Consider the following 11,458-nt stretch of genomic DNA (forward strand, 5'->3'; position numbering starts at 1 on the left):
ACTGGAAGCAACCATACAGAATTCAGGACAGAGAGACAAAAAGATGATGAATGCATGACAGAGGGTAAGAAATGTGAAGAATACATGAGAAAGTCCAATATATATTTAATTGGAGTTTCAAAAGAAATTGAAGAGAATGGCAAGTGAGAAAATGGCTAAGATTTTTCCAGAACTAATGAAATCACCAAACCATAGCTTTAAGAAGCCCAATGAATCCATTACAGGATAAATAAAAAGAAATCTGCAGTGAAGTAAGACTGACCACTGTACCATTAGAGTAACCTATTTATTTTTTAATCTATGAATTCTTTCCTTTAAAAATTGTGTTACCAGAATTCAGGCAGGTGGGGATTTATTTTCATTAATTTTACCCAGAACACAATGAAGCCTACACTTTGGACCTGCAGATTCAGAACCTTGTTACCTCAAGAAAGTTTTCTTCTACTTCTATTTTTCGCTTTTGTTACATTTATTCTGATCTCTCCCTTAGAAATACCTTATTCTCCTCTCTCTGTCCTCAATATCTGTCGTCTTTACCCTCGTCATTTCACTTCCCTGCCATCATTTTCTCCTTATTCTGGACAATCTCAAATACTCAATATAGGATTGATTCCATTTTCCACAGGATCAGCTCTGCTCTTTACAATTGCCATTGCAGATTTTTATCCCGCTATTGCATTTTCAGGTTTTTTGTTTATTTTTAGCTCCTCTTAAAATCATTTCAGCTCCTCTTAAAATCTCATTCTGATTTTTTCTTATGACTTTTTGTTTTGATTTCATAGAGGTCATATTTTTTGCTCTCTTGCTAAGAATAAAATCTTACATTTCCACAAATACCTTCTGTATACCATAATAAATCATACAGAATGATTCTTAAGCCTTCCCTCATCATCTTTGGGTAATGGTTCCCTTCTTTTATGCTACAGATTTCTTTCATAATTTCCATAAAGATTATTATCTTTGCAAAAAGAAAATGTACAATTTTTAAATGGCAGAGTATACAGATCACCCTTGATTCCCACCACTATCCATTGGATGGTGAGCTTTTGCTCACATCTTGAATTTGGTCAGGTTTTGTGTGTACAGGCTGATGCACACAGGCCATGGCTCCATTTATAATACTCGGCAGACAGTACACCTATGCTGGACTGATCTAGGATCTTCTATGATTCTCTCATATTATGAGGAGAATTTTGTTACTATAACATCAGGAACATGCTGCAGTCTGTCTTTTAACAGAAAAAATAAATGCTAATCTGAAACCCTAAGAGCACAACTCTTGCAGGTTTCCTCTTAACACCACTTCTACAGCTGTATCGCATCCCTGGAAAACAATGTCCTAAGTTTCCTTTCATTCTCTTCCATACTACATATTGGAAATGTTAGTCTATGAATGGATACACAAAGAATGGTGCTGAAGGTAGTCTGGAGGAGTTGAGAGTGGGGGGAGATAGAGGAATCTCTAGTCAAGTTAACTGGCTTGTAATATGTCATGAAATACAGAACATGAAGGAAACAGGCTTCCAACAGTCATTCATGGTAACCTTCATCTTGGAAGTATGAGTGAACAATGGGAATAGACCAAAGCCTCTTTCTAACTTCTCCTCCTCATCTCATTTTATTCTCCTGTGTTAGAAGTCAAAGCATAAATACACCACTAAGGCTTTCTCAGTCTACTCCAACCTCAATGTAGTAAGTAGTTAGTGGAAATGCCTCTAAAACTAAGAAACAGTTGATTGCTACTTAACTCTTTGGTGCTGTTATGGGACTATGTGTGTAGCTTAACGGGAGCTGGAAGAAAGCATATCACACATAGCTAGCCTAAAGTCAACATTTTTGAAGAGGTACATTTTCTAAAACAAAAAGACTGATATTTTAATCTCTGTGTTTGAACATACAGTCAACCAAAATATGGTGACAGGTATTAACTAACACAGAAAGAGTGAAATAACTAGAATTCTTTCACAACAGGAAGATGAAGATCAAGACTTACCATGACCGTATACATTTTTAAAGACCTATGACAATGATTTTATACGTGGTGATGTAGACACTGATTTCTTCTCCATATCACTTAAAAGTCTGAAAATAGTCATTTTAGGATGATTTTTTAAAGTTCTACTCTAATCACTCTACCCAGTAAACACACAGAATGTTATTCCAGAAGGTGCTCAAAGGCAATGATATAAACAGCACTTAATCTAATTCACAGATGATAGCTCTAAATAAGCAAGTAAGGAAAGCTAGGCTTATTTTGACGACATGTCCTGACCATCCCTGCTGATATTCTTGAGAACAATTACCAGAACCTCATCCCCTCAAATATGGAAAAAAATTCAAATTCGGGAAAAGCTTCATTCTTTTTCCTTTTTACATATCACAATGAACATTTCATTAATGAAGTCAAGCTGAGCTCACTATTTCTTATTTGACAATGCCCCCCCCAAACACTTAGTGTCTAATGGATTTCCCTTAATTAATAGCTAACATTTAATGAACCCTTACTGTGTGCCAGGTACTTTACTAAATGCTTTACATAATTAACTCATTTCTCTGAAGGAATGCTATTATTACCATCAGCAGTTTAAAGATAGGAAACAAAAGGGACACAAAAGTCAAATAATTTGCCCAGCTTTTCATTCCAGTTACTACTGCTGCATCACAAATTACACCAAATGTAGTGGCTTGGAAAATGATTTTATCATACATGAAATCTGTAGGTCGAGAATTCGGACAGGGCACAAAGGTAACGTACAATGTCTGAGGCTACAACTAAGAAGACTCAACAACTAGGGATGTCTCAATGGCTGGGGGTGGGAGTCATCTGGGAAAATGTTCACTTGTGTGTATGACTGTTGATGCTACTGTCACCTAGAATCTCAGCTGGAGCTGTCAACTAGAGCACCTACATATGGCCTCTCTCGTGTCCTGGGCTTTCTTCACAGCATGGAAGCTTCCGCATAGCAGGACATCTTGCATGGCAGCACAGAGATCCAAGTGCAAGTGCCCCCGAAAACAAGGTGGCGGCTAAACTGCCTTTTCCAACCTAGCCTCAGACATCGTTCAGCACTTATGCCACATTCCACTAGACATAGGCAAATCACAAGCCTGTGCAGATTCAAGAGGAGAGGATAGAGACCCCTCCTCTCAACAGAGGAGTGTCAAGGTCACAGCCTATAAAGAGCAGGGGGCTGGAAGATTCACAGTGCATGTCCTTTTTTTTTTTTGCGGTACGCGGGCCTCTCAGTGTTGTGGCCTCTCCCGTTGCGGAGCACAGGCTCCGGACGCGCAGGCTCAGCGGCCATGGCCCACAGGCCCAGCTGCTCCGCGGCACGCGGGATCCTCCCAGACCGCGGCACGAACCCGCGTCCCCTGCACCGGCAGGCGGACTCTCAACCACTGCGCCACCAGGGAAGCCCCCACAGTGCATGTTCTTAACTACCATACCCAACTGCGAGCTCAAGAAGTGGCACTCTATATAGTGCTTAACAACCAAGCTCTTGACCTAGTCCAAAAGTTTTGGAATCTGGAATGGGCAAAGGGACCAAGGGGAGGGTGAGTTCTGAAGAGGCTTTTTTAGGCTATATTCCCTTCACGCTCTTCCCCCCCTCGGGAAGCCATCAGTGGAAACAGAGGATTCTCTACACCACCAAGAAAACAGAAGAGCCTCTTATAATCTCTCCACCATGATAGTTCCCAGGGGTGGCCAATTCCATCATAAAATTCAATTTAAGTGTTTCTGAAAGATGGCAAGCAATGTCCCATGGATATCCTCCTCTCGTAGACTTGACTTTTGGTCTGTGCGCCGTCATCTGGTCATCTGATGTCAAATATTACAGACTTAACCCAAATCAGACCTTGATTTCTGAGGTCGCATTTAATACTGCCACAAGATCCACATTATTTACAAATAAATCAACAAATAGTTCAAATTCGGATGGGAATCTATAAGTCTAAGAGCAAGTTTCCAGAACCTTTTTTAGGGAGTAGAGGAGTTGGAGGAGCCATTCAAAACAAGTAATTTTTTATATCACTTTATTTCATATACATGTGATATAATCAAAGCATACCACTGATTCCACTGCCAATTTCAAGGGTTCTGGATAAACTAAAGCACAATTGAGAGACTAGAGAATCAGGCTATTTAGAGACTCTCCAACGTTAAATCTTTCAGGATCAGATCCCTGGCACAAAGCCAGGCAAACAAAAGGTACAAACTGACTCACTGGACTAAAAACCCACCCTTCATTAGCCGCAGAGGAAGAATGATGTTTTAAAGTGGTACAGTTATTATTTGGGCTGTGAACAAATACCTCCCCATTAACAGTCCCTCAGAATACTAGTCTGAAAAACCTTGGTGTTACCAAGGAATTTCATTAAATCTGGTGGGGTTTTTTTTGTTAAAAATAATAAAATCATTGTCTTCAATAAAGTGTTGGTTGATACAAAGGGAAAAACCAAGAATGCCTTCCCTCTCTTTTGGTTTACACCCTAGGTGAAGGCATGAAAACACAGTCAGCTACAATGCACTCCTGGTTTATTCAGAGAGAAACATTCTGGCAAAATTAGCATAACTGGTTAAGTGTTACTTATTTGGAAATACTGGTGTAGCAGTAATTAAAAAAAAAAAAAACTGCTTTACCAGTTTAACTTTAAAGTCAAGTCAAATTTTCATTTTGAATAAAATTTCAATTGACACAGACAACTTGAGCTGGACTATTAAAACAACCAAACAGCAGAGGAGACATTTAATGAATAAACTCCCGTTAACACTTTGTCTACATGGATTTTTCCAGAGGTACTGTGTTCTGGCTACATGAGGCTGGCTTTGTTTCTTTCAATAAATTAGAGAAGGGCAAAAGGTGGGGAGGGGAATGTGACAATCACACTTAATCCACACCAGGCCGCCATATGTCACTTTTGTCGTTTGCTGGTTCATTGATTATTCATGAATTCACTACCTGAAAAATGCTATAATCTTTACGGCCACAAAGCTGTCAATTCAGTTCCAAGTATGCCTGCCTTTGTTTTCAGTGAAATGCACACTTTGGGAGAAGGCAGCCTTTTGTATGACACTGCCCTATGCTATAAAACAGGTATATAAAAAAAAATTGATATAATATAGGTGAGTTTCAATGTTGATACTGACCTGAACATTGTTATTATTTTGTAATGACTGTTAGATCAAAAGAAAATGAAGCAGTCTCGGCTTTTAGAGCCTTTGGCCTCTAAAGATTTCCAGAGAGGCCCTAAATCCTACTCCCTACTGTATTTTGTTATCAATGGTCTTACTGTTTCCATTTCTTTTCTTCTTTTATACCTGCTTGTTTCTGGTAAGTATCCTCTGCTATTATGTTACCTGCTCAAAGCTACCTGAGTTCCAACCACTGCTTCTCTGGGATGCATTACATCAGTTCTAGCTCAGAATCTGCCTGAAAGTTTCCTTTTCCCACATACAGTCATTGCCTTGAAGGATTCCACAGGTCATTTAAATTCCAACTTGTTTGCCAGCACATAGAGAAGACATACTTTTAGAAAGGCAAAGAGACACTCAGCTTTCAACACTACCTACCAGACAAGAAGACAGGGAAGATAAGCTTGCCTAAAGACATTTTAAATGCTTCCCTGATGGCTTCAAGCTTAAAACTACTACCACAAATCCATCATCTTTGTCCTGAGGGAGAAAAGTCAGAGGGAGAAAATAGATTAAAACTATACTTGCATCCTAAAAATTCTGTGAACAGCTTGAAGGATAAAAAAGCAAAGTGAAATCTACACTCCCAAATTACTGTCATTTTAAAGTTTTGTGACAAAAGCCAAAAATGTAAATTGAATTTAATTTTCCCTAGGTGTACTCAACAACAATTTTGACATGAAATGTCAAACATGTGATAAAGGTTCTTTAACAGTTAGTGACTGAGGGTAAAGACCTAATCCAAAGAGAAAAATAGCACTTCATAAATAGTTCCAACAGATCGTTCATTCTCCCACGTTTTACTTCAATTAATCTTTTGAGGATACCTAAAAGTCTCTTTCTAATTCAAGAATGTGATTAAGACCTGCACCTCCATTAACAGGAACATGAGGCAGAAGGAGCCTTAATACTTCAGAACTCCACTATGATGTAAGACTAAGTCATCAAATTCCTAACATGATTAACTTATGAGATCAATGTTCATGTCTAAAAAAGCAAAAGAAAAAAAAGATTCAAACACAGCTTGACTGTTTTCATGTTTTAAAAAATAATTTAATCACAGAGATTTATTCATGTTAGTGCCTAATTGTTTTATAGGACTGTCTACCTTCAGAAGTCCCTAACCTGTTTGTTCTCTACCAAATGCATCACTCCTTGTTCAGTCATCCAGGATCGAAACCTGGGCCTCTTCTGTCACCCTGCTTTCATTAGTCAGGATTAAGTTCAACCACATACAACGTGAGCAAAAACAAACAATCAGACAAAGCCATCAGCTTACACAAGACAAAAAGTAATTGTATTCTCACAAAAAAAGACGCCCAGATGTAGTCAGGCCAGTGTATTCTAGTTCACAGTGCCGGGCCCTTTCCCTCTTGATGACGTGCCGTTCTCAGCATGTGCCCTCCCCTTCAAGGTGCAAGATGGCTGCTTGAGCGCCTGCTATCGCATGCCCATAACAGCCAGTAGGAAAGAGGGGAAGGAGGGCTCAATCCTTTCAATAACACCTTCTAGAAGTTCCACACAGCACTTCCATTTTCATCTCACTAGGCTGAATTTAAGTGATAGTCACATCTAGCTACAAAAAGACTTGAAAATGCAATCTTTTCATTGGGCAACAATATATCCAACTGAAAATTAGGGTTCTGTTATACAAAGGAAGAAGGAAATGTTTGCCAGAATGAGCACGGTCACAGTCTCCAGGATTCTTCTCTCTTACTCCCCACATCCAGTCCTCTCAGCTCACCACCGTTATTTAGCTAAGTCAACCCTAATCAGCATGGTTGTAATTCACCTTATCATCATCTCTGCCTGAACTATAATATCCTAACTGATCTCCCTGAGCCCGGTGGAAATCAGCTATTCCATTTGGTCACAGAAACTAAAGAAAAGCGTGGGAAGAGACATGTGAGTGGGAGGCACCATCACTTCTCCTTCAGGCTCATACAAGCCACCCTGGCAAAGGAGGAACTCTGCTCTTCCATGCAAACGTATTAAGGTCCCTAGGGAAAGACAGAGAGACTGACTGCAATCTGGTGTCTGTGTGATTGTGGAGAATCTTGCTGGGGTTCAGTGGTTAGAGATGAGGGTCTTCACAGAGCAGGAAATCATCTGTACCTCAAAAAACACTTCTCCGCGGGCAGAATCAAAATATTATCAACAGAATTCTATACTCAACACAAATATTTTCCACAAATGAAGGCAAAATAAATACTTTTACAGACAAATAAAAGCTGACAGAATTCACTGAAAGCAGACTTGCACTATGAGAAATTTTTTTAATTGAAATATATTTGACATATAACATTGTGTAAATTTAAGGTGTACAACATGTTGATTTAATATTCATATTTGGAATACGACTGCCTTTGTAGCAATAATCAGCACCTCCATCACATTACATAGTTATCATTTCTTTTTAGTGGTTGGAATAATTAAGTTGTCTCTTAGCAAGTCTGATGATTATAAGGAACAATATTATCTATATTCTCTGTACTGTGCATTAATTCTATAGGACTTATTTACTACTTGGTGCAAGTTTGTCCCCTTAAACAACATCTGTCCTATCACCCCTACCTTCCATCCTCTGGTAACCACCATTTCACTGTTTTTATGAGTTTGGCTTTTCTAGATTCTTCGTATAAGTGATATCATACAGTATTTGTCTTTCTCTGACTTATGTCACTAGAAATATTAAAGTTCTTCCAGCAGAAGGAAAATATCAAATGGAAATTTGGAACTACAAAAAGTAATAGAGGCCTACAATGTAAAATACATGATGGCTAATTGTTAAGGACATTTTTGTCTCATTTTTAATCTTTTTAAAGGTTAATTGAAGTGACATCAGCAAGATGGCAGAATAGGAGTTTTCTACTGTCTTTTCCCCAAAGACCAATGATTAAGACGATCACCTACCGAGGAGTGCTTTTGTGCAACTGTAGAGTCCAGCAGAGGAGTCCCAGCACACTACGGGAGCAAAAACAGCAGATTAGATGCAGTGAAGAAGGTAAAGGAACATACTACCCCCTCCCCAAGGTGGTGCGGCTCAGTGCCTCTCGCCAACAATTTCTCCCACCAGGGAAAGTGAGAGCATGTGAGTGCATGCCCAGCTCCCCCAGCTGTACAAGGTGCTGCCAAAGGGGCCCACTTCTTTCCTGCCCCATCCGGGGCACTGAGGTGAGCTGAACGACGACGGTCAGGGAGGGGCTGAGAGAACAGCTGCCAGAGCCGGGAATGTGTCAAAGGGACATGGATCCTACTAACCATTTCGAGGACAGCATCAGGAAGCCCACCCCTGAGTTGCTGGGGATACCTCCCCTGCACTTCCCCATCTATGCACCTCACTCACACATACTCCCACCCAGTGGCAGGCTCCCCATGTGAATCCCCCCTGCCCCACACTTCCAGTGAAGGGATGTGTTAAACTATGTAAATAAAACTGTGTTTAAAGAGATGTAAATACAATGGAATGTTATTGAGCCATAAAAAAACAAGGAAATCCTAGCATTTCCAACAACGTGGACAAACCTGGAGGACATTATGCTAAGTGAGATAAGCCAGACAGAGAAACAAATATACTGCCTGATCTCACCAATATGGAGAATCTTAAAAGGAAGTTGAACGCACAGAAACCGAGTAGAAGGGTGGTTGCCAGGGGCTGGGGTGGGATGGGGAAATGGGGAGAGGTTGGTCAAAGGGTACAAATGTTTAGCTGTTAGATGAATAAATCCTGAGGATCTATGTACAGCATGACTACAGCAAACACAGCACAATGTACAGTATGGTGACTATATTCTGGTATTATATAACTGAAATTTGCTAAAAGAGTCGATCTTAAGGGTTGTCACACACACACAAAAAGTGAGGTAATGGTTGTGTCAACTTGATTGTGGAAATACTTTCACAATCTATACAAATATCGAATCATCATGTTGTACACTTTAAATATGACAGTTCTGTCAATTATAAGGCTGGAAAAAATTGGCTGTTTAAAGCAAACTTGATAATAATAAAGTATGTGGGTTTATAACATGCAGAAATAAAATATATGATAAAAATAGCACGAGATGACAGTGCAGAATGGAAGATTCTTGTGTGAAATGGTATATTACTTAAAGGTAAAGTAATAAAGTTAGATACATAAACCCTAGAGTAACTACTAAAAATAATAAAACAAAAGGTATAGCTATCAGCCAATAATGGAGATAAAAAGGGAATCACAAAAAAATACTCTATTAATCCAAAAGAAAGTAGGAAAACATGAAGAAAGAGGAACAAGGATGAGACACGTAGAAAACAGAGAGCAAGACGGCAGATTTAAACTTGATCATATTGAAAATAAATGTAAACTGTCTAAACGCTATGCTTAAAAGGCAGAGATTATCATAATGGATAAAAGAAAAAAAGCAAGACTCAATGATATACCATCTGCAAGAATTAGTTGGTCAATGACACTAATGTTCCTAAGGTCTACAAAAATATAAAATAGCCTCTTCCCTATACCTGGGAAATTACTGGATAGTGCAGGAAGGAGGGCCCAGAAAGGTCCTCACTTCACAGTGGGTCAAGAAATTTTGCGTCAATAAAAAATTTCGCTGCCAGGGAGTGAACAAATGCAGAAAGTCAGAATTACGGATTCTGCCTTTCTGGCAGCCCTAACAGAATGTGCTGAGAAGACAGACACTTTGGGTGAATTCAAGCCTCCCAGCCACATGGAGAATAACATTAATTTGAAAAGGCTGGGGGAGTCAGCTGTCCTAATTCATATCACACTGACCCCCTGAGGCTTCTGCAAAATCAAGCCCCCGATACCAATTAACTCTACAACAGTCATTGTGCAATGTGGAAAAACTTGGTGCTGTACCCAGTCAAGGATTACATCATTTGCAGGAGCTAACAGACATGTTGGCTACATCCTGGCAAGTAGGGCTATCAAACATGCACGTCAGCCCGCTGAGCAAGTCAGCCCAATAAAATAGGTAACCAGGCAATGGCCCAGCATTTTCCTCCTCTGTGAAGTAGAAAGAAGCAAGACATACATTTCACTCAGTCTCTTTCATAAATAGGAAGGTATGAGCAACTGCATTTTTTGCCATACAGGTAATTTCCCTGATAAGCATTACGAAGTGACAAAAAAAAATTTCTTAAGAGTTAGGGCAGGGCGGTTAGCACTACTGGATCAGCCTGAGCTTGAATTCCTGGAAAGTAGCAGACAACAACAGAATAGTTTCAAAATTTTACATAGCCTCTTAACATGGATTGTGGTTTTTAAAGCCAATGAGCAAATACTGAGGAGGTGTGTCTTAAGGATAGTCACAGCTGAGTGAGAGTAGACAGTCTTACAGTGGGTTGTTTTACCCAAGGATCTAGGTGACAAACATGGAGCCAGGATTCATAAGGGAAATCAAGGCAGCCAATGAAATAATCAGGTGATGAGGGAAGCGGGAAAGCCAAGTGGGTGACTTTTTCTGAGGAGTGGTATAGATGCTTGCATTCATTTTCTATGGCTATTGTAACAAATTGCCACAAACTTAGTGGCCTAAAATAACACAAATTTATTATCTTACAGTTCTGTTAATCAGAAGTCTAACGCGGATCTCACTGGGCTAAGATCAAGGTGTCAGTAGGATACATCTTTTTGGGGGGCTATATGGAAGAATTTGTTTCTTTGCCTTTCCATCTTGTAGAGGTCATCCTCCTTCCTTGACTGTGGCCCCTCCCTCCAACTTCAAAGCTAGCAACAGCAGGCCTAGCCCTTCTCACACTGCCATCTCTGGTTCTCTCTTCCAATTCCCTCTTCTACTTTTAGGGACCCATGATTACAGTGGGATCACCAAATTAATCCAGGATAATCTCCATATCTTAAGGTCAGGTGAATAGCAATCTTAACTCCCCTTTACCACGTAACCTACCATATTCAGAGGTTCCAAGGTCTGAATGTGAACATACTGGCAGGGGTGGGGGGATGGCGGCCACATTACTCTGCCTACCACAGCGCTGCCAGCAGCTTTCCATAGGGACATCTCTACTGATTTCCATGAATAAAGCAACGCTGTTTAAAGAGGGGAAACAGCACAGATTCGGGGAAATACAGGTAGCCATTGTGATTCCAAGTCTGTGATTCTGTAGATCTTCAGGAAGAGGTGTGGACAAGGCTGCCAAGAAAGCATCAACAGTACTGCAGGTTGGACTGGCTCAGTATAGAGTGGCTGGGAAACTTAGTGCCACTAAGAAGCACAAAGACACAAAAAAGGGGGGGGGGGGGGG

General features: G+C 40.1%; 1 protein-coding gene across 12 annotated transcripts in view; it reads right to left on the minus strand.

The window, feature by feature from the left end:
* Window positions 1-11,458, minus strand: part of COA1 (cytochrome c oxidase assembly factor 1) — a 141,560-nt gene that overhangs the window by 36,470 nt on the left and 93,632 nt on the right. For all 12 annotated transcript variants that reach the window (XR_003003461.1, XR_003003460.1, XM_024746591.1 and 9 more), the window contains exon 2: window positions 8,108-8,158. Coding sequence is in view for 2 of the 12 variants with exons in the window: in XM_024746591.1 (XP_024602359.1) it covers window positions 8,108-8,158 (51 nt within the window). In the remaining 10 variants the exon portion in view is untranslated. The remainder of the gene's footprint in view (window positions 1-8,107; window positions 8,159-11,458) is intronic.

The sequence above is a fragment of the Neophocaena asiaeorientalis genome, unplaced genomic scaffold, assembly GCF_003031525.2.
Source record: "Neophocaena asiaeorientalis asiaeorientalis breed wild unplaced genomic scaffold, Neophocaena_asiaeorientalis_V1.1 scaffold68, whole genome shotgun sequence".
NCBI classification, from domain to species: Eukaryota; Metazoa; Chordata; class Mammalia; order Artiodactyla; family Phocoenidae; genus Neophocaena; species Neophocaena asiaeorientalis.